The sequence below is a fragment of the Thamnophis elegans genome, chromosome 5 (genome assembly GCF_009769535.1).
Source record: "Thamnophis elegans isolate rThaEle1 chromosome 5, rThaEle1.pri, whole genome shotgun sequence".
Lineage (NCBI taxonomy): Eukaryota > Metazoa > Chordata > Lepidosauria > Squamata > Colubridae > Thamnophis > Thamnophis elegans.
The window spans coordinates 67357892-67381751 of NC_045545.1; the positions used below are offsets into that span (position 1 = coordinate 67357892).

Here is a 23860-nt window from a genome sequence, read left to right on the forward strand (position 1 = left end):
GATGCTATATCAAAATGTAGCCTTTGCTTTGATAGGGTGCATTTCCATTTTCTGGGAGGGATTTAAACTTTCTGATTCTCATCAGTGTTATTCACAAAGATAATTTCCCCACTGCTCTTTAACACTTGGATTTCTTTTCAGGGCTGGCTCCCTTCCCATAGAGGCCATTGCTGAGACTACACATAGTGTAACATGAATATTGTCTTACAGCAGTTCTGAAATATCATAGCAGAAAGCTAGGGTGGTGAGCATCATTTAGAGTTGTTGAGCATATCTGAAATTTTGAGAACATGTTCTGGGTGTTTCAGAAAATTACTCCCATAGTGAAAATCTCATCAGGTTTGGTTGTGGCTAAATATCTGGCAGAAAGTGACAACATATTGTAACTCTATTATCCTACACCTGCCTTTGGTGGCTGAGTCTAAACATTACACTAAATATATAAGTATTTTCATTTTTCATTTTTTTCATTTTCCCTTTATTTGTATGCCACCCTTTTCCCTGGGGGGACTCAGGGCGGCTCACAGTTCAAAAAAAGGGGGGGAGGACAAACTATTTTCTGACATGAAGACAATACAACATATTAAAAAGAAAACACAACAGTCACACAATTCGAGTGGGGTTAGAATCTTAACCCCAGGCCAGCCGGGACAGCCAGATCTTTAGAGCGGCGCGGAAGGACTGGAGGGTGGTGAGGGTCCGGATCTCCACGGGGAGTTCGTTCCAGAGGGTCGGAGCAGCCACCGAGAAGGCTCTCCTCCGGGTAGTTGCCAGTCTACACTGGCTGGATGATGGAATTCGGAGGAGGCCTAATCTATGCGATCGTATCGGTCTCGTGGAGGTAATTGGCAGTAGGCGGTCTCTCAAGTACCCAGGTCCAGTACCATGAAGGGCTTTGTAGGTGATAAGTAGCACCTTGAAGCGCACCCGGAGACCAACAGGCAGCCAGTGCAGCTCGCGGAGGATAGGTGTTACGTGGGTGAAGCCTCCCGGTTCAGATAGGGACGCAACTGGTGCACCAGGCGAACCTGGGCAAATGCCCCCCTGGTCACAGCTGACAAATGATGTTCGAAGGTCAGCTGTGGATCCAGGAGGACTCCCAAGTTGCGAACCCTGTTTGAGGGGCATACAGTTTGACCCCCCCAGCCTGAGAGATGGAACACTTGGCCAATTCGTGGGAGGGAAACACAACAGCCACTCGGTCTTTTCTGGATTGAGCACAAGCTTGTTGACCCCCATCCAGTCTTTAACAGCCTCAAAACCCTGGCTCATCACATCCATCGCTTCGTTGAGTTGGCACGGGGCGGACAGATACAACTGAGTATCGTCCGCATACTGGTGGTATTTTATCCCGTGCCGTCGAATGATCTCACCCAGCGGTTTCATGTAGATGTTGAAAAGAAGGGGGGACAGGACCGAACCCTGCGGCACCCCACACGTTAGGGGCCTAGGGATCGATCTCTGCCCCCCAACTAACACCGACTGCGACCTGTCCAAGAGGTAAGAGGAGAACCACTGTAAAACAGCGCCTCCCACCCCCACCTCCCGCAGTCGTCGCAGAAGGATACCATGGTCGATGGTATCGAAAGCCGCCGAGAGGTCAAGGAGCACCAGGATGGAGGCATGGCCTCTATCCCTGGCTCTCCAGAGATCATCGGTCAACACGACCAAAGCGGTTTCTGTGCTGCAGCCAGGTCTGAAGCCTGACTGTAAAGGATCGAGATAACTGGCTTCCTCCAAGGATCGCTGGAGCTGAAAGGCACCACCTTCTCAACAACCTTCCCCACAAAGGGGAGGTTGGAGACCGGACGATAGTTATTTAAAACAGCTGGATCCAAGGATGGTTTCTTCAGGAGGGGTCTCACCACCGCCGCCTTTAAAGCGGAGGGAAAGACCCCCTCCCGTAGAGAGGCGGTAACAACCGCCTGGATCCAGCCTCGTGTCACCTCTCTGTTGTTTACAACCAGCCAGGAGGGGCACGGGTCCAGTCCAGCACACATGTGGAGGCTCCTACAGCTCTCATCGCCTTGTCCACATCCTCAGGGGTAACAGCTTGAAACTCAACCCAGCAATGGCTTACCAGATCATCCCTTAGTGCCTCGGCTGGTTCTGCAGAATTGGAGTCCAGGTCCGCCCGGAACCGAGCAACCTTGTCTGCGAGGAATTGGACGTAATCCTCAGCCCTGCCCTGCAGCGGATCGCCCGTGTCCCTCCTATTTAGGAGGGAACGGGTTATCCTAAACAGGGCGGCTGGGCGCGACTCAGCAGACGCAACCAGAGAGGCAATATGTGTTCTCTTAGCCGTCCTAATTGCTCGAATGTACTCTCTGGTGCAGGTTTTAAACGTGCTCGGTTCGATTCGGATTTACTGGACCTCCATAAGTGCTCTAGGCGTCTCCTTTGGCGTTTCCTCTCCCGGAGTTCCTCAGTGAACCAAGGAGCCCTCCGGGATCCACTGCCTCGGAGCGGCCGTAGTGGCGCAATCCGGTTGAGAGACTTCGTCGCTGCCAGGTTCCAGGCAGCAACCAAAGTCTCCGCCGGACTGTGGGCGAGAGTATCAGGAATAACCCCAAGTTCCGTCTGGAACCCCAAAGGGTCCATAAGTCGCCTGGGGCGGAACCACCTGGTCGGCTCCTCCTTATAAGAGCCAAGGTGGCGCAGTGGTTAAATGCAACACTGCAGGCTACTGCTAGATCAGCAGTTCAGCGGTTCAAATCTCACCGGCTCAGGGTTGACTCAGCCTTCCATCCTTCCGAGGTGGGGTAAAATGAGGACCCAGATTGTTGGGGGCAATAAGCTGACTCTCTGTAAACTGCTTAGAGAGGGCTGAAAGCCCTATGAAGCGGTATATAAGTCTACTGCTAGTCTACTGCTATTCCTACAGTGGGGGTTTGGTCTCCGAAAGTCAAGCCTCAATAGGTAGTGGTCTGACCATGACAGGGGCAAGATCTCACTACCCCTCAGACCAAGATCACAATTCCACTGCTCCGAGAGGAATACGAGGTCAAGCGTGTGACCCTCCCCCCCACCCCAATCTCATCGCCTTGCGCTCCCCCTAGCGGCGGAGCTACCCTTCCTCGTCTTCCCATAATGCCCGTTTAGGTTGTTCTGCTGTGGCTGCCTCGGCTTCAAGATGGCACAGGCAATATTCGAGGCGCTGGGAGGTATATCTCGGGGAGCCGGGCGGGTTGAGGCCTCGCGTGTGGGAAAGTCCATTTTAAAAAAAAAGCGCGGCTATTCCACGCCGGGCGACTCCCTCCCGTCGTTGTGGATGGGACGAGGGCTGAGAAGGCGCTGGTGCCGCCCGAAGCCATCTCTGGCGTTGAGGGAGGGTTCCGGGAACAGCCAGTGTGCAGTGTCTGTGTTGGAGGAGTAACAGCACCATCCATGCGCGGATAAATTTGTTTCGCCCGATGAATCCCGGAGGAGCCAAAATTGGCAAGGGGCGGGAATTCAAGCAGGCGGCTCGGGTCCTCCTGGAAATTGCTTAATGGTGGAGGATAACAAATATATCAAACAAGCGAAGTAAACACATGTGATAAAAAAAAAATTAACAAGCCACAGCAATATCATAGTCCTATAAACTAAATACAAAACTTTATTGGTTCCCAAATATATATATATTTGGTATCGTAAGCAACTTTTCAATGATAAATAAAAACTTAGTACAACAGCATAAACCAAAAAATTTTAAGGCCTTATAATCAGTCTTGTTTTGTCTTTTTAACCAAAGTCCTATTAAGCATCCTATTTCAAATAAAACTCCAGCACATACAAAAGTACATTTGTTTTCTTCAATTAAAAAAAGCTGCTTCACTTTGTATAATGGTGTTTAAAAACAGAGTCTTCACTATGCTCGCTGTATTGAAAGTGATTACTCTAAAATGAGATTAGGATAGCAGACATTTTAATTTATAAACCTAGCTTTTTAGCAGCAGCAATAGTGTGTGTATGTGTGCGTGCAGTGCATGAGGCCAAGTGTAGTATTCATGACACAGCAGGTGTGTCAAACTTGTGGGAACACATCTTCATGTGAGGTATTGCAACTTTTTTCCCCTTTGCTAAACCAGGGGTGGGCATGGCCAGTGTGTGACGCATCTGGCCTGTGGACTGTGAGTTTGATTATCTTACAAAAGGATGAAATTACGAAAAGAAATTAACATTTTAGGAAGATCTATGCTTGCTATGCAAATAAATTTTGCAAGATCTTCCATTTCATCTAGAAGTCCAATTTTTTGTTCTTTTAAAATAAGAAATTTTCTGTGCATCTGTACAAGACTGGAAATGATACAGAAAGTCTAGCTTTAGCCAGTTAACATGATTGGATGATAAATATTTGGAACATCATTCCTCCAAAGATAAGATTGGCCTCTACCCTGATGCTTTTCTACAAGGTCTTGAAGACATGGTTTTGTCAGAAAGCTTGAGGATCCCATTCTGAACCAGTCAAATGGCTTGTCTGATTCTGTTGTGGCTGCACTAGGTGGTTTTAAATAAAAAAAATGTGGATTTTTAAAATTATACACTGCTTGGAGTCACACTGAGAATCAGGTGATCATATAAATTTGTTTAATAATAAATAAATTTCAAAAAAATGCAATACATAGTTATCTGTATTCATTAATAAAAGAATGAGATAAAATCTAATAATCCATTTGGCACTTTTGGTGTATTACTAAACATAATTATACCTGTTGGCTGTATGATCAGAGAATGACAACTGCAATAATAGTTCTAGCTATGTATGATTGCATCATTTTCCATCTGGTAGAGCTTCAATCAAGGAAAATATTTTTTAGTATTCACACTTTTGCCCCCCCCCCCTCATAACACAGGATTTCATAACAAGAATAACTTATTTGACACGCTTCCTATATTCACCATACTATCTACTCTCTTCTTTCATTTTAGAAACCCAAGAAATAAAACCTATTTCTTCTCTATTTGCTAACATTACTAAATCTTAAGCATTTTGTAAGATGGTGTACTTAAAAGCATCCCAATTTTTGTGTCATTATTTATGCAACTGAATTTAAAAAGTGCATAATTTTTTAAAAGCCAGCTTTAAAATTTGTTTGATCTGTTATCTGTCCTTATAACCTAGAAAAGAGGTATGGATAAACAAAACATAAGCAATAACACTTCGAAATACCATAACTACAGATCAAGATCATTATCAAATGATATCCATCATGCAGAAAATTTGTTTGCTGAACAAATGTGTTTGTTGCCGAAGAAATTGTAGATGACACCAGTTGCAAAAGTTACTTGTGTCATCTGATCCTTTTAACATTTAATTAATATTTCTTGATTTTAAAACAATTAAGAGATATTTTCCTCAGCTGGTAGTATAGAAGGGAAAACTGGATATCTTGAAGAAAAAAGGAAGAAAATATTTTGCTTGTAAAATACTCAAGCGCCAATTAGCAGAAATCAGCAATCTATACTAAACATTGTGGACAGACTTCAAGTAGAAATTAATATCCAATGTTAATATAAATAAATGCAGTATTACAAAGGATGCTCAGATATACATCTTTTTAATCACCATTGGAATGTGTTATTATCCAAATAGTTGTTAGGATTATTTGGTAGTAGATCTTTTATTATGTACAAGGAAGTCAGAAACATCATGCCAAACATTACTGTCCTCATATAAGTAGGTCATGGATGATTGTAGTGATGGTTGTAGAGTGTGCCGGTGATACTCAAAGAGCCAAAGAACAATCCCCCAAACCACAGCAGCAAAAAGTGGAAAGGGATCTTGTTTGGGCTGTGGGATATAACCCTTCTCTACTGCCAATCGAGACAAGCCAAACAGGATACGAGATAATAGATACATATTTATCTGTTCAGGAAAAAATACTGAATTAAAATTAGGCAATTAGCACAACAGGAAAATGAGATTACTTGAAACAACTTTCAATTTAGGAGATCATCAAATGCTTTCATACCAAAATCAGTCTCTAATTTTAACCAGCCTGCTTGCATTTTCATAAGGTTCAGCAACAATTTACATCTATTTCTAAATCTAATGCTTGAAATATCAGCTGTAAATCCTTTCCCAGTTGCATGAAAACTGGTTTCAAAAGAAATGAAACTGTGTGCTAAGTACATTTCCTAAAAAGCATCCAAATTATACCAGGATTTTTTACAATGATAAATCAACATAGATAGGCATTCTTCTGCCACAATTATATACCTTGTGAAGTATTGGTTGTATTTTTTTTATCCCAGAAGAAATAATGCTTCTCTAAATGAGTTTACCATTTGAATAACAATACTGATATTTTGTTAAAATGTTCATTGAGTGTGGTTAGCAAATAGATAGCAGATGTTCTTTATAGCAGGGCATGCCCTGTGGAATAAGATTGTCCCCAAACACCCAAAGAGACCCCAGTCTACTATTGTTTATATCATCTGTGAAGACTTGGTTCTTCACCCAAGCTTTTGGTACATGAAAGTGAGACCACTCGCTTCATTCCACTTTCCACTTTTTATCTTGTATTAATGTTCTTTAATGTGATTGTTGTGATCCATCCAGAGTAGTTGAGAATTGGGTAGCATACAAACTTAACAAATTATAATGATTACTAATTCCTTTCTTAAAATTTGCTAGAATGAAAGAAAGAAGCAAAAGAATTGTATTCAGATAAATTCACTACTACATCTGTGGCAGATATGCAAAAATTAATAATGGAAGAATGTAATGGTAGAATTTACTAAATTTCCCCAATTTCTCTTTCATTCTTCATTAGATCAGTATAACCATAAATCTAACACAAAACCACACAGTTGCTTACCTGGCTGTTAATATTATTATTTTCCCCAAACACTAACCAGCCCACAATGAAGGCTGCGAGGAAAGAATGAAATGGAATCTTCTTTCCTTGCATTCGTGACTGCATGGCCATCAAACCCTTATAAGTGAATACAAAGTAGGCCAGGTTTTTGGAATGAGTATAGGTAGCTTGAAGAATTGCTTTCAATTTTTCCTTTAGGCTGAAGGGAAGAAACAAGGAACAATTATTACACATAATGCTATTTCCCTGGAAATATTATTAATCAATTATAATATTTATTGGTCATTGCATCTGATGTACATTAAAAAGTAATAATGATCTTCATTTCACTTTCAGAAAATATTTGAAAACTAAAGCCACATTAAAAATCTGTTTCTAATAAAAGAGCATGAATATGTTTTCTCATCAATGTAGAGATGTACTCAAATGTTCATAACTTTTAAAATGGCACTTTTAAAAACATTTATAGTTGTATAAACTATAACATTGGAATTAAAATTGAATTAACATGCAAAGAGTGGCTGTTAAGTTAAATCTGACATGACTAAGATTGTTAAAATTATTGAAAGTTCAAAGAAGGAAATTCTACTGATATCTACTAGGTCACCTCTATTATATTTAGGCAGGAGAACATCTGTACATCAAAGAATCTTCAACTACAGAGTTACATTAACAATGGATAAGATTGCAATGTTATTTCTACATAAGGGCTGATATGATTACAGCATAATTGCATTGGATCTAGTGAAACTCGCTTGAGAATATATATGCAAAATTGTATTGTTGGATTGCCATCATAACACCACCACCCCTGATTTCCTAGAAAATTTTATTTCTATGGATAAATATCCATAGTATTAAATATATTTATAGTCTGATTTAAGTACAAAAAGGATGACAAACTCTTCTTTTTCTGTCCTAATATATTTAATTTAGTAAAAAAACATGCAAACAGAAACATTAAGAATGCAGTGAAGAAATCACAATTTGTACTAAAAGATTACAGATAGCCCTCGGCTTACAACCACAATTGAGACCAGAATTTCCATTGCTAAACAGGGTGTTTGTTGAGTCATGCCCAATTTAATGCCCTTGTTGCCACAGTTGTTAAGCAAATCACGGCCCTTATTAAGTAACTCAAAGGATCGTTAAGTAAGTCTTTGCTTTTTGGAAGGTGGCTTCTGCTTTAAGAAGACTGCAAATGACGATCAAGTAACATAAATATATGTTGGTTGCCAAGCACCCAAATTTCGATCATGTGAGTGTGGGGATGGTTGTAAGTCGCTATGATGATTGTAAGTATGAGTACCAGTTGTAAGTCACTTTTTTTCAGTAATGTCGCTAATGGTTGTAAGTGGAGAACTACCTATATTTTAAAAAATATGCATACAAACATGCACACAAACAAGGTAGGCTTCTTCAACTTCTATGGGTTTATTATGTAAGATGATGTGAGAAATGTACCTTCCACTTTTGAAGAGAAATGTCATTACCAAAGCATGAGGGGCACGGACTTTGGCTCCATAACTGTCAAAAATAAAGAAAATGCATAAAATTGTCAGTAAAATAAGGTTTAATGGGTATTTGAATGCAATTATTGCAAGTAAGCAATACCCTCAATTAAGAAACTGCCAAAAAGCCATCAGTAAACAGTCCAACCGAAGACTCTCTAAGACTGCCCCCACCCACATAGGCAGGCAAGACACCAGAATATAAACTGACAGCAAACAGTACTCCTTGCCTGCACTGATGAAATTGCCTAGTTAGGGTAATGAAATACCTACAAGAAAAGCAAGCTCAGAGAGCCCCAAGGATCCCTAATTTATGTAACTTGAAAACAGCATCAGCATCTTTCACAACTCCTTTGCCAGGTATATTGGGATATAAATTGCACAAACAGGTTAAGTTTTTTCTACCCTAAAGGCAACATGCTTGCCTCATATGGCACATAAAACTGAATACTCAGATTTACTGTCTTACTAAAACAATGTTCTTAAATCTCCTCACGTTTAACTTCTTAGAATACTCATTATCATGGGGGAAATGATAACTAATGCTTTGAAAATATAGAAACAGCTAAGGACAGGAAGATAGTCTTGTTCATTAAGAGAACCAGAGTTTATTTCGAAGAAAAGAAACTTTACCCTTAACACCCGAGATGATTTTAAAATATCAAGCCACAAAGTTGCAGGAGCTGAGATAGGTAACTACTGAATAATGTATAAAATAACAATTGCTTTATTATGATAGTTGAATGAATGGATTTTGGAGATATCTACAAGAAGAAAACAAAAAGGATTTATTGGTAAGCATTAAATATGAATGATTAAAAATGAAATCCAGGTGTATCCAGATCTTAGAAGGCATTAGCCAAGCTCACTGCTGTTTTGTAAATTTATGTATACAGCAATGTTTTACCATAATACAGTATATACTGAACCAATATTGTCCTCTAAAAGGAAATGAAAACTTAATCTAATTGCAGACATATTATCACTTGGTCAGTAATACTTCTTTGAAGTCAACCATAATAATTTTGAAATGAGATGCAGATAAAGCATAAGAAGCAAACGTACTGATATATAAATAGCCAGGACCACTTTAAATTACCGGTATTTAAATTACCCCAGGTCTGATCGGTCACTCAATTTAGCTTGTGTCTATAATTTGAAACTTTATTTACAGAAGATTGGGAGAATCTGTCATTAGATTAAACTCCTATAGCTGCCCACACAAAACATCACTTACACCTATAAACAAAACATATCAGTAAAAAGGGTCCAGTTATTATTTTCTCACCAAGCAGCAGACACTAAGAGGCGATCGGTATTGCAGCATCCCACAAAGTGCGGGGCTGTAAAGAAGAGCGAAAGCAAAGTTGGAGACAGCTCAGCCAAGAGCAGTCAAGTGCAAATCTGCTTCCTCCCATTCAATTCTTAGCGAAATCAGAGTAAATACTCGTCCATGATCGCCCTTTCGGCGATAGTTTCGATTAGGAATGCGAAAGAAAGACGGTTTCCCAGCTCGAACTTACACCGCTCCGTTGCGGAAGCCCTTGAGCACCGCCAGCGTGGTCTGATATCTCCGCTGCTGCAGGAGAGAATTGACGGTGTAGAGCAAAGTCTTGAGAATCGTCTGATCGGCCATCGCCTCAGCTTTGACACCTGCGATCTAGCAGCCGGTCAATCCGGGGAAACAACTCGACTGAAACACAAAATGCATAGGAGTAGAGCTCCAGGAAATAATGTCCAAGCGGAAAACCAACCCCTGGATTTTAGTTCCGCTCTAATTTTATAAATTCGCGAGAAGATTTAAGTTAATAGACAAAGAAAAATGTACCGTCCCGTAATTATAACTTTTCCTTTAATGGTTACTCAAGTGGAAACTCTTTCTCCCTATGTCTGCATCTTTAAAAGAAGGCGTGAAGTCGGTCGTTTAAGAACCAGACCGAATTGCAACAATAGTATTACTAAAGTACAGTATTTTTAGATTTAGAAGCCATGTCATCACAACTATCATTACGAATATTATGGGAAATTAATCTATTTTGCAGAAATGTAACATCGCTTTGTCTTAAAGCCCCAATTTTACAATATGGACTAATAATTATGTTCTATATTGTCAATGGATTGGATCTGATTGGAATAGAAGATTACCAAATCCCAGGGGTTCAAATTAGATTGGAAATTTAAAACACACAGAGAGAAATACATACACACTAATGCCCCAAGAAGGTACTGATAAACCATTTTAAAACAGTGCCAAGAAAATTATATGGAACTGTCTTATGACTTTTAATAAAAAAATATGTTTGTTGGAAAAGATTCTACCAGACTCCTGATTCCCCCCCCCCCAACCGCCCCCTTCAATGAAGTTAACCAGATACTTCCTTTTCTATGTTTTCATATTTTCACTTGTGGCAGAGTTTTGTTTTCTAAAGCTTGAAAGTATTATTTTACTAGAGATAACAACATGAATGAAAAGCAACACAATTTGAGAAAGATTTCAAAGCAAAATGTTTTGACAGAGAATAGAGTGAGCCCCTAAATCCCTCCCAATGCCCGCCCATGTGGATTAAGCACCAATAGTTTATAAATTTGTCAATCTGATAAAAATAGTTTTTAAGTGCAATTAGTCAAAAGGCATTATAGAAAAAGGCTGGAAGAAAAAATGGAGTATAGATTGGACAAAATGCAGATCCTACACTAATTCACTGAATTTTATAGGGTCTCTTGGTTATAAGGCTGAATTACTTTATGGATTTAAGTCAAGAGATATGGTCATGTCACCCTGCCCTCTGATAGATCACAAAGATGTTAACAGTTCCTGCTGGCTCAATATGTCTTTATTAATAAATCATGCCAGATGCTATATCAAAATGTAGCCTTTGCTTTGATAGGGTGCATTTCCATTTTCTGGGAGGGATTTAAACTTTCTGATTCTCATCAGTGTTATTCACAAAGATAATTTCCCCACTGCTCTTTAACACTTGGATTTCTTTTCAGGGCTGGCTCCCTTCCCATAGAGGCCATTGCTGAGACTACACATAGTGTAACATGAATATTGTCTTATAGCAGTTCTGAAATATCATAGCAGAAAGCTAGGGTGGTGAGCATCATTTAGAGTTGTTGAGCATATCTGAAATTTTGAGAACATGTTCTGGGTGTTTCAGAAAATTACTCCCATAGTGAAAATCTCATCAGGTTTGGTTGTGGCTAAATATCTGGCAGAAAGTGACAACATACTGTAACTCTATTATCCTACACCTGCCTTTGGTGGCTGAGTCTAAACATTACACTAAATATATAAGTACCCTACATTACATTCTGCTACAATAACTTTTAGGCTGCACATATTGAATGCATGTCCAAATCCTTAGTTGAATAATACCTTTATTGGGACCAATAAAAAGGTACAAAGTATCATAGAAACTTCCAGGTTCTCCAATGAATGAGTCATGCAAGATGATTCAAAAAAGGAGGAATGGATGAAGAGGCATGGAAGACCCAAAATCTGGACAAACGTTCCAGCCATGGGACCTCCTGTTCAAATTCAATCTGAAATGGAATTTGATGTTGGTAGCAATATCACGGATACAACTTTTTCCTCTTGCCAACCGGGACAAAGAACAAGATTGGCCCTAAGCTCAGATCGCAAAATACCATTTTTTTCCCCTTTGCTTTCCCTTTTTGCGCTAGACACAAAATTTCCTGAAGAAACTCTGACATTTCTTCTACATAAATTAAAACATTTTATGTACACTGAGAGCATATGCAGCACCAAAGATAAATTCCTTGTGTGTCCAATCACACTTGGCCAATAAGAATTCTATTCTATTCTATTCGGTCCCCTCCCTGAACAAGCCGAGGGACAGACCGGGACAACGCGGCAATAACCCCGCTCTCTAACACTACGGCCAGGAGGCCCCGCCCCTTCCAGCTAGGCTGTTCCCTGAGCCAGCCTCCCCCCCACCCCAACCTCATCGCCTCGCGCTCCCCCTAGCGGCGGAGCTACCCTCCCTCGTCTTCCCATAATGCCCGTTTAGGTTGTTCTGCTGTGGCTGCCTCGGCTTCAAGATGGCGCAGGCGATATTCGAGGCGCTGGAAGGTATATCTCGGGGAGCCGGGCGGGTTGAGGCCTCGCGTGTGCGAAAGTCCATTTAAAAAAAAAAAAGCGCGGCTATTCCACGCCGGGCGACTCCCTCCCGCCGTTGTGGATGGGACGTGGGCTGAGAAGGCGCTGGTGCCGCCCGAAGCCATCTCTGGCGCTGAGGGAGGGTTCCTGGAACAGCCAGTGTGCAGTGTCTGTGTTGGAGGAGTAACCGCACCATCCGTGCGCGGATAAATTTGTTTCGCCCGATGAATCCCGGAGGAGCCAAAATTGGCAAGGGGCGGGAATTCAAGCAGGCGGCTCGGGTCCTCTTGGAAATCGTTCCCAAAGCAAGAAGGGACGGTGGCTTGCTACCTCATTGCTACCTCCTCTTCTGCAAGTTCCGTTCAAAGGGCATTTGTTGCTTTAATTTCCTCTCTGTAAGAACTCCTTTTTACCTCTAAAGGTGCCTTTGCTGGGTTCTTGAATAATGCAGCTTGTGTAACATCGCCACCATTCCCTGGAAAAAAATGCATCGTAGTGATTAGTGTGACATTAAAGTCTGGGCACGTACATTGGTGAAAAACGCTGCCGCTAAAGGTTATTTATTTTTTACAAATGCAAATGCAGTTGCTACCTGCGGTTCAAAATTGAGAATGTTCCCTGGTTGCAAATTAGGTTCCTTCCTCCTAACTGTCTTAAACTTCAAGATACTGCATGCTCTGTAAAAACTGTTTTAAGAAGAAGGGTCCCTTAGTTGGATCAGCAATCTATTTCATGCAGCACCCTGTCTATTTTGGCCGATAGGATTTTTCTCCACAATATTATAATATAAAAGAACATCCATTGGTTGTTACTTGATTTACATATCTCAGGACCTACTAATGTGGTTAGTTTAGGTTCAGTTTCCACTGATGTGTGGATGCAGCCACTGAAGTTTGTGCTATAGTGAACTTGATCATGGTGGCATCTACATATTAGCATAATTTATGAAATTATGTCTTATGAAAGTGCTCTAAAACATCAATTGTATCATGTTTATCTGGAAAAAAACCAAGGCATTTTGTATGTTGTACTGAACAGTAATTTCCTTTAATTATTGTTTATTTACTAGGCCCTATTGCCCACACCATTAAAACATAAGCCAGATAAATATTTAGCCTAATCTGACAAATTCAACTATTGACATGTTTTTTTTTAGTTGATGTGACATGTGATATCACAGCAGTGAAACAGTTTTAGTGGGCTGTCATATCACAAGTCTTTCAGAAAAGTATGCTAAAATGAATTTCCTTTCAGTACTGTTTAAAAAGAAACAATTACTAGATCCGATACTCCAATCTATAAGAACTCCTTGAAAGCTGGTTGTTCTATGTTCTGTATAGCGAAATCTGACCAAACCATTGATTAAATTAATACCAAAGAATAAATCACTATCCAAACAATAATTAGGTCTGTGCAGAGCATTCTTGTTTTGGAACAGTTTGATTTCGAGCCCTGTCTCAACTTGAAAAAACATGATGTATTACCTCAATATCGACAATTTAAGAACTGAATGTGCTGCTTTATTGGAAATCTTGTCTATTTACTAAATGCATCTTTAAGGCTTAGCATAGCTCTAGTAATAATATTGGGCACAAGATATTCTCAAGCTATTTCAAAATCTACCTTATGATGTTCTTAAAATTATCTTCCTTTTAAAAGAAATTTCTGAAGTTTTTCTATCTAATTCTCATGATATAAAGGCTCATTTTGATTTTCTCCCCTCTGAATTTATTTTGTCAAACAACAATATACAATTTGGCAATTTCCTTTTGATCAAATTGACAGCCAGTTAGTAGAAAAATGAAAGAACTTTTCTACATGGCACTAAAATATAGCACATATGTGTGATGTTTGCCCAAAGCTCTTTATTTGGTACAATGAAAAATAACTCAGGTTTCTGGAGTCTTTACCTTTTGTCACAGATAACTGACACCGGTATGTTGATGTAGTATATTCTTTATGAAATCTTATTAAAACACATATACTTCAAGTGATTTGTAAAGTATGATGACAAATTTTGTTATTATCTGAACATTTGCATATACATCACATAAGACCTATGTATGAATTTACAGCTCCTTTCCAACTATAGTTAACCCAAATTTTGGAAAGCATTTAGTGTATTTAAAACACATAATATTTATACCAATATTATAATCAATATATTTTTATTGGAAGTGATGAGAAAGAGCTTACATGACAAGAGGGATACTTTTTTTGCCTTATTTATAGATAATTAGTATGGATTATGGATGGAGGAGGAAGAGTGAAGAAGTGAAATTATTATTACTAGTCTATGTTATCTTGAAGCATGATCTTATTAAGATATTGGCTTGCAGTTTCAAACTATATTACAGTGGTGTTTTAAATGAATGTAAATTTTTAATTGACCCATGCAAAAGCTAAACTAATAATGATTCTTAGCTTGCTTTTTTATCAGTGAATTTGATCTTAATAAAAAATAAAAATCCCTTCTTATCCCTTACAGAACAGGAAGAAATTCTGTCAAGGTCCAAATTCTGTTTTTAATTAAAGCTGCCAGTAGTGTCCATGGCAAACCATAGTGTTGAAATAAATTATAGCTTTAGTGTAGCAGCATGGACACATGTTGTCATTTGTCCCATGTATGGATACTCACAATCATTGCCTGTTGGTTCATAAGCAGACAATGAAACAATAGCCATCTCTACCTCATTTGTAAAAAGAAGTATATGTTTAAGCATGACTTTCTAGTTCAACATTTCCTAAACTCCTAGTGTCATCTTGATATACTGGAACTTATTTTATCCTCAGTAATATAATAAAGATTGACTAGAGATAATCAAGAGGATATACAGAGTTGGATAAGATTGGTTTAATTCATTTTAAAAGCATTAACAATTGGAATTCCACTCGTTGACGACGTATTAAGTTTTCACGTTACGTTAAGTGATATTGTTTGTTTAGTGTTGGTTCAGTATAATACATAAATTCAACAACTGTAATTTGTTTCATAAATAATGTCTTAGTTTAATATGTGAAACTGTCCATTGTATGAAGAAAGACCTGGATTTAAGGTTCTATCATTTAAATGTTGCAGAAGAGGAGAAAATCTACTTTGTATTTTTTTAAAAAGATTTTATGTTTAAGATGCACAAGCCATTTAATAATTTGAGGTTATAATCCTATAAATATTTACTTAGAAGAAATGGTTGGCAATTTAATTTGTGCCTTTGTGTTGGTGTTTGTCCTTTTCTAGCTTCCTAATCTTTTTGACAAGGAAGCTAGAATGGTCGTACCAGCTGTTCCACAAATTACAGAATGGTGTTTCACTCTTCATAGCAAGGACAGACAGAAAGTAATTTATATTTATTTAAATTAGTACTTTCTCTTTCTGTAAGTAGATCCATATGTGGAGAATGTTGGAAAATGATCTGATGAAAGGATTCTAATACCCTTGATTGAATATGGTATCAAAACCAAATGCCTAAAGAGACTTGTCCTCTGTGTAATAATTTAGGAATGCTCCCATTGTGGTCAACTATCTTTAACATGATGGTGCTGTAGGCATCGGAAAACATGCTGTGTAATGATACTGAGTCATACACAGAATGTTCCTAAATGCTATGGTGAGAAGGAGTATCTGCCATAAGGATGTTATTTTCAACAGCAGTCCTGTGGATAGTATAACATTTACTCTGTTCTTTTGTATTATACTCTCCTCCAGTGACATATGCTTAATGTAATCAATCTGTAGAATTAATACCTAACAATTTTGTGCTAATAAAAGAATATGAAGTTTGTTTATTTTATAGTATTTAAACAAAGCCTTCTGCATGTAGATAACTAGGCTTCCTACATTGGAATACTATGAAATCTACTGTAAGCAGTTTCGTCTCCCCTATGACTTTTACCCTCCATAGTAATCTGTCAGGCTAGCATTTTTAAAAAGAGATGGAAGATGTAGGGGGGAGGACCGTCTTATTGCAATAATTATTTGCTTGTTTATGAATATCAAGCTATTTTAATGCAAAATTATATTCATATTTGTATATTGTTGTGCTCATTACCCTTGAAGTGATATTTGGATTAATTCCTACATCAGCTGGTATGATCCATTATTTTTGGAGTTGCTGAAGGTAATATTGGTCTTTTCACCTAGAAAAATCATGGTATAGGATACTAATAAATGGATTCTTCTAACAGCTGCTTCTTCAACCATAAACAAAAAGCAAGCTCCTCTAACTGCTCTTTCTTTTTCTCCCAAATGGATTTTCTCTAGTAATAAATATTATGAAAGTTGAATTGGAGAAACTTGTGTGGGTTTCCAGTCAAAAAAATTAATTGGCAGACCAGTCAAAGAGCCAAAATATTTGCAAAACTGGTTTCATAATATTTATACCAGGAAAACTAAAGTTCAGAAGATAGTTGTTTGGGAAAAGTGAAGGTTGCCTTTTTGAATGTTTATTGAGGAACCTAGTGTTTTGTAATTAAAGGTGTACAGGAACAGGAAATAAAGATTACTCTAGTCGCTAAATCCAGATAGTGAGATTCTGATATTGAAATTAATCACAGCATAGAGTACCATGTCTTGCAGTCATACACAAACACACACCCTGGTTCCCTAACAATAATCTTCCCATTCTTATTGATGGACTCTCCTTGAGAATGTTTTACTCTGGTGGATGTCAGGTTCCGAAGGGTTAATGAAAACAGACAAACACAGAAACGGTTTGTAAATGCAGTTTGTATTTTTCCTCCGGCACGAACTGACCAACAGAGCACTAAGGCAATGAATAAATTGTCAGAGCTGCCACCCAGTGCTCTCCACCACCTTTTATAGTTACTTAGTAATTAGGATAACCTGCACCCCATGCATGCGCACACCCATCTCCCTCATAACCTAGAATGAAAACCACCTGGCAATTAATCATGGATTATTGTCAGTCAGTTGTCAATAGCTTTGTAGATTACTCAGCTGCTTGTGTAGGAGGGAAGCCTGGTGAGTCTCAGCAGCTGGCCTGGTCTTCTCCCCTGAATGGTAGCTCCAGGCCTCTGGGCTGGCCAGAGCTGACATGCGGCCCCCTACCATGGAGATAGCATTGGGGAGCTAAAAATTACAGACAGTTAGGAGTCGAAGGACTCCTTCCCCCCAGTTTTGTGGGATGTCTGCGGTGGAATCTCGCTATCAGGTGGGGCGCCCTACAGTCCTTGCTATGAACCCACGATGCCTCTGACAGGGGATAACCTTTCCATAAAAAAGGTGTTGTAACCATCCCCTCTGCCACCTGGTATCTAGTATATTTTGCATTACATAGTGCTTTCCCCATCTACAGTAACCGGGGCTGGCAGCCGTAGCAGGTCTCCTCTGATATCAGATGCCTGAACTGATTGGAGCAGGCTGCAGTGGAAGACTGGATGTGTTTTCCCCAGTAGAGGGGAGAGTCAATAACTTGCACGATTGGGAAAGGCCCCATGAATTTGGGCCCGAGTTTCTTACATGGCAATGGAAGCCTCAGATATATAGTGGAGAGGTATTCCCTCTGGCCTATGTGGAAATCCACTCCTGCGAGGTCATGTCATCTGGGTGCACCTGAGGATACTCTGGAATTGGGACAAACTCCTGCCTTGTAGCCACATGAAATTGGGTAAACCCTGTACTTTTGTGCACTGCATTGTTATATGCAACCTCTGCAAAGGGAAGGAGTTCAGCCCAATCGGTCTGTTGGTACTGGACGTAACATTTTAAGTAGAACTCCACCATTGCATTTGCCCTCTTCGCAGCACCATTGGTTGCGGGTGGAAGGCTGTACTAAGTCCCTGTGAAGACCCCACCATTGCCACGAATCTGCGCCAGAACCAGGCAGTGAATTGCACTCCCCTGTCTGAAATTATCTTTTTGGGGATGCCATGGAGTCTATAGACATGGGTAATAAACAGTCTGGGCAGTTTCCTAGCAGATGGAAGGCCGGTACATGCTACAAAATGTGTCTGCTTGGAGAAAAGGTCTATTATCGTCCAAATGACCTTGTTCCCTTGGCTGCCCAGTAAATCCACAATGAAGTCCATGGCTATCTGTTCCCATGGCTGAATTGGATCTGCCACCTGCTGTAAAAGTCCAGGAGGCTGGCCAGGCCGGGCCTTCATGATAGTGCAAACAACACAACTCCTTACGTATTCCTCTATGTCCCTCTTCATGTGGGGCCACCAGAACTGGCAATTTACTAAATGCAGAACCCAAAATGCCCAGCTGAGCGAACATTGTGGCAGCGCTGCAGTGCCCAGCCGCTAGTCTGACCGGAGCTGACAGTGGATATAATAACCCATTATATAATAGAGGCTTGATATTTGAAAATTGTAAATATATGTGGTTGTGATAATAGTATTCATTTAGTAAGCACTTTTAACATGATATGGTATAGTTGAAAGGGGAAAAAATACAATTGCATTTAATAAAACTAATTCATAGGTTAACATGCATAGGTTAACATATATATATATATATATATATATATATATATATATATATATATATATATATATATATATATATATATATATATATATATATATATATACTTAAAGTCACAACCCCTGGTATGCCCAAGTATGGGAGGAAGGTCACACTTCCACTCTCTGTCATTAGGCTCGTCACAAGAGTCCATCCAGACAGAAACCCAATATTTTTTACTGTTGCCTTTTTTGTTACATTTGTTATATTTATGCTGATACTAGTCTCCCTTTATTGAGTTACAACCCCAGTATGCCCAAATATGGGAGGAAGATCACTACTTCCATTCTCTGGACTTCGGCTCGTCACAAGAGACCATCCAGACAGAAACCCAATATTTTTTACTGTTGCCTTTTTGTTACATTTGTTATATTTGTGCTGATAAATAAATAAAGGGAGACTAGTATAGATCTATTTCAAGCTATTTAGCTCTCATCAGCTAGCCATACCCTTACTGGGAATCGAACCAGTGTATGTATGTATGTATGTATGTATGTATGTATGTATGTGTGTGTGTGTATATATATATATATATATATATATATATATATATATATATATATATATATATATATATATATATATATATATATATATATATATAAAATTTTATATATATATAAAATTTTATATATATATAAAATTTTATATATATATAAAATTTTATATATATATAAAATTAATGTTAAACAATACGGGATAAAATGACAGTATGGTAAACTGCATTGACTTATGACCACCAGGACAAATTTTATAACCTTTTCTCCTCATGATCCTTAAGCAAATCTGACTCCCCAAATTCACTTTGCTTGTCAAAACCCAGCTGGGAAAATTGCAAATCATGATCACATGACTGCAAAATGCTGCAATCATTGTAAATGTAAGCCAGTTGCCAAGTATCAAAATTGCGATCACCTGATTGTGAGAATGGTTGTAATGTTGAAGGCAGGTCATATTGGGCCTTAAACTAACCCACTAATTCAAAAAATCTTTTTAAAAAAGCCCAGAGTCTGGGGATTGCCACACTGGAACCAGAAAAAGAAAGAAGAACCTATCTAGTGGAAGGAAAGAAGTGGCAGTTTTGAGGGAGAAAAAAAGTGTTTGTGTGACCATAGTTGTAAACAAACCCGATCACAGCTCAATAGTTTGAACTGTGATCAGGTCTGATTAAGTACAGTTAACAAAGATCCCTACATTGTAAGAAACCTAGAAATAACATGCAAGTTAATGTGCTGAAATAGGATTTATTGCAGTTGTTTTTTTCATATATTTTTTCCTGGAAGTAATACAGGTTTTCTGACTGCTATTTCTATTCCCTCCAGGAATGGATAATCAGACAGTGCTAGCTGTTCAGTCCTTGTTAGATGGCCAAGGAGGTGTTACAGATCCATCATCACAGACAGTCAACACATCTTCCTCCATCCAGTCCATGGGTGAGTCTTCAATTGGGATTTCTTTGTTGCTTCTCCATGTGATGGGCAGTAACATAGTAATTGGTTCCAGCGTGGGTGAGTGTATGCATGCATTACTGCTTTGTTCTTTTACCCCAGGTATTCGAAGAGCTATATGATCCCGAAACAATATTAATGAAATGATTTTATGTTTACTAGCCGTAGGGCATTTGCTATGTATTGTCACCTTGCTGCCATTAACATACATTCATTTAGCATAAGATAGCACTTTATTTGGTTTTGTTTACCTTTCTTTTTTTAACAGACACATGCTGATTCAGGATAGTTTTTCCCAGGACAGTTAGAAATTAAGGTGATATTTTAAAAACAAACACAGAAAGACATTGTATAAAAACACAATAAAAACACAATAACAAATACATTACTAAATAATTTCTATGTAGTGCATCCAATTCTAATTTATTTATTTCTGCAATTTATATGCTACTCAATTCCAAAAAGGCTCTGAGTAGTTTCCTGTATTGTAATATGTTATCATGAATATATTAAAAGACCTGTGACAATTAAGAACGTTTACTGCCTAGTGTTGATAATAAAATAGGTTCCAAGCATTTCAGGTTTGGAGGATTACCATTGAGAAGGCCCACATCTGAGAAATTATCTGCCACACTCAGGCATTCTGTGTGGCTAAAATCATAATAGTTGAAATTTTGTTTAAATGCCATGGTGTTATACCATGCAGGACCTTAGAGGTTAAATATCTCATCAACTGCAATCAGAAAAAAAATTATGACCAGATAAAGATGGCATAAAACTGGCATAATATGGTTATAACCTCCAATTCCAGTCAGTACTCTTACTGCCAAATTTGGTAAGAACTGAAGTTTCTGGATGGTTTTCAGAGATAATCCAAATGGATTATGGCAATCTAGACAACAGATTAACCAAGCAGGATTTACTGATACGAGACTATTTTTAGTAGCATCATGGCTGTTGTTGCAATGTTGGTCAATGAAAGGCATTATGTGTGCCTGAGCCTATAGAGATGAATCTAAAAGCATGTCCAGCGTACAAATTGGACCACTTAGGGGAGTGTAGCCTTTTCTGAAACAGGTTGAGTCTTATGACCCACTTACTATCTCCAGCCTTTTCATGCTATGGTCGAATCACCGTGGTAGTTAAGTAAGACATCACATCAGAGATGGGTCTTACCAGTTCCTACCGGTTTGGTGGAACCGGTAGTGGAAATGGCGACTGGGTCTCTGAACCAGTAGGAACTGCATGCTCGCCACGCCCCCAAACTGGTTCCCCGGTTGCCGCGACATCTTTTAAAAACCTTTTTAAATGTTCTGCGCATGTGCAGACCTATTTATAGGCAACTGTGCACGCATTCAGAGCAAAATGACACGTGCACCGAGCGGGTAGTATTGCCGGCAGAAACCCACCCCTGAACAACATGATTGCCATTTGCAACTTTTCCTGCTGACTTCTCTGGATGCTGCAACTGTCACTAATACATGTTTGTTGCCAAGTGTCCGAATTGCAGTCACGTGACTGTGGGACACTGCAGCAGTTGTAAATGCAAGGAATGTAGGGTAAGCCATTTTTTTCCAGCACCGTCATAACTTTGAACAGTTTTTAAATGAATAGAATATGTGTTGGGGACTTCATATGTGGCTTGCTGTGAGAAAGCTAAGCATTCTCCTAACTGGAACTTGACAATTTTAGTTAATTATTTCTTATCACTTTGTTTGGCTGAAACTCTGTCTTTTTGGGATTAATTTTTTTTTCTTTTCCTAATTTCAGATGATGAAGATGTATTTCTCTGTGGGAAATGTAAGAAGCAATTCAACTCATTGCCAGCATTCATGACTCATAAGCGGGAACAGTGTCAAGGCAATGCCCCCTCACTGGCTACAGTCTCCCTAGCTACTAACAGTGTGTATACCCCGTCCATTACCTCAGTGCAGCAGGCTCAGACCACCAATCGTCAGGTAGAGATGCTGAATGTTGAAACTTTTCATCAATTGTACTTTAGCATACCTGTGTACTAAACATATCAGTGTTTCCTCTTATATTCCAAAGTCAGTCTCAACATGTGTAAAACCTGCTAGTGGTTGTCATCCATTACCTTAGAGCAGCAATTCCCAATATTTCTGGTTTGACAGATTGGGGGGGGGGGGGGGGGAGGAGACTGTTCTCTATGAGTGGCAGGCATGCGTGTACATGCTCACTCTCCCACTGCTTGTGCATCTGGGTTCCGAACACGTTGTGGCCAGGTAATGGGCTGCAGCCCGGGGTTGGGGACCTCTGCCTTACAGAGAAGTTGGTGACTGTTGTGTTGTGAAACAGAGGCAGTGGACTCAGTATGAGAATTGGCAGTGGAGATAGCTGATTTTAAGCTGCTGCAACTTCTAGAATGGGTGGGCTTAGGGCAGTGTTGCCTAACCTTTTCGGCACTGAGTGCCAAAAGGGGACCCGGGTGTGTGCACACGTGCCAGAAACCAGCTGCCTGGTCGTCTGGTTTCTGGCATGCATGCGTGCGTGAAAGCAGCCAGCTGGTGCGCATGCATGTGCCAGGAAGATGATGTTCCAATTTCTGGCACGTGTATGCATACCAGATGCCTGGTCTTCCAGTTTGTGGCGCTCCCGCATGCGTGAAAACCAGGTGACCGGCACACTGGAACCCGGAAGAGCAACAGGTGACAGCTTGTGTGCCCGGAAAAATGGGTCTGTGTGCTACTTCTTGCACATATGCCATGGCCTTAGGGTTTAAGTTTGGGAAGGCTGCAATACAATATCTGAAATAAAAACCTGATTTCCTCCTGTTTAATCACTAATTGCCAGCTGAACAATATTTTACCCTTTGTACTATGCTACATAATTTAATTGGAGAGGTTTATTTACAAAATTTTCATTTTTACTTCATCATTTCTTATAGCGAGTAGTTGCACTGAATGAGTTGTTTTACTTCGTTTCTATGTGTTACTGAAGAATTTTCTGAAAAGTGTCTTAGCTAATATCCATTGCAAGTTTTTGTTTTATCCATTTTGCTCAATAGATCTCTACATATATTACTGTTCCACCCTCTCCTTTGATCCAAACACTGGTCCAAGGGAACATCTTAGTGAGTGATGAGGTTTTGATGTCAGCCATGTCTGCTTTCACAACCCTGGACCAGCCAATGTCCACAGTGCAACCCACTGTGCAGGTAAATATTCTTTTTCCTGCCATTTAAAACACACGTAAGCACTGACAATTGGAATGTGCTATAAAAACAAAAATTAATACATGTATGTTGGAAAAGAATGTTTAATGTCTGATGAACACATACGGTATGCATAATGTTGTGTAGAAGGGCTGGGCAGCAATCTGAAGGACAAAATGCAATTTGAAGCGCAGGGTGCTTCACATGCATAAAATATATTGGAAATACCTTAAACCATCCATTCCAAACCATTCATCATTCATAGAATTGTATTAATGTTGCTACCTAAAAAATCTACAAATATATGTGTATG

General features: G+C 39.4%; 2 protein-coding genes across 3 annotated transcripts in view; one reads left to right on the forward strand and one right to left on the reverse strand.

The window, feature by feature from the left end:
* Positions 1–3580: 3580 nt before the first annotated feature.
* Positions 3581–10657, reverse strand: LOC116509721 (peroxisomal membrane protein 4-like). Of its 2 annotated transcripts, XM_032219001.1 has the most exons (5): positions 9838–9919; positions 9603–9657; positions 8268–8330; positions 6804–7002; positions 3581–5848 (listed from the first exon to the last, which is right to left on the reverse strand). In XM_032219001.1, exons 3-5 carry the CDS (start codon positions 8291–8293, stop codon positions 5585–5587), a joined length of 489 nt encoding a protein of 162 aa, XP_032074892.1. In that variant the 5' UTR covers positions 8294–8330; positions 9603–9657; positions 9838–9919; the 3' UTR covers positions 3581–5584. The 2 variants fall into 2 exon arrangements, with proteins under 2 accessions (XP_032074892.1, XP_032074891.1); XM_032219000.1 differs by lacking the exon at positions 9603–9657 and having other exon boundaries at positions 9838–10657.
* A 1633-nt stretch (positions 10658–12290) lies between these two features.
* ZNF341 (zinc finger protein 341) overlaps positions 12291–23860 on the forward strand; it is a 28991-nt gene continuing 17421 nt past the window's right edge. The window contains exons 1-4 of the mRNA XM_032218894.1: positions 12291–12410; positions 20250–20360; positions 22146–22333; positions 23401–23550. Of these exons, the coding sequence (XP_032074785.1) occupies positions 12380–12410; positions 20250–20360; positions 22146–22333; positions 23401–23550 (480 nt within the window). The 5' untranslated portion in view covers positions 12291–12379. The remainder of the gene's footprint in view (positions 12411–20249; positions 20361–22145; positions 22334–23400; positions 23551–23860) is intronic.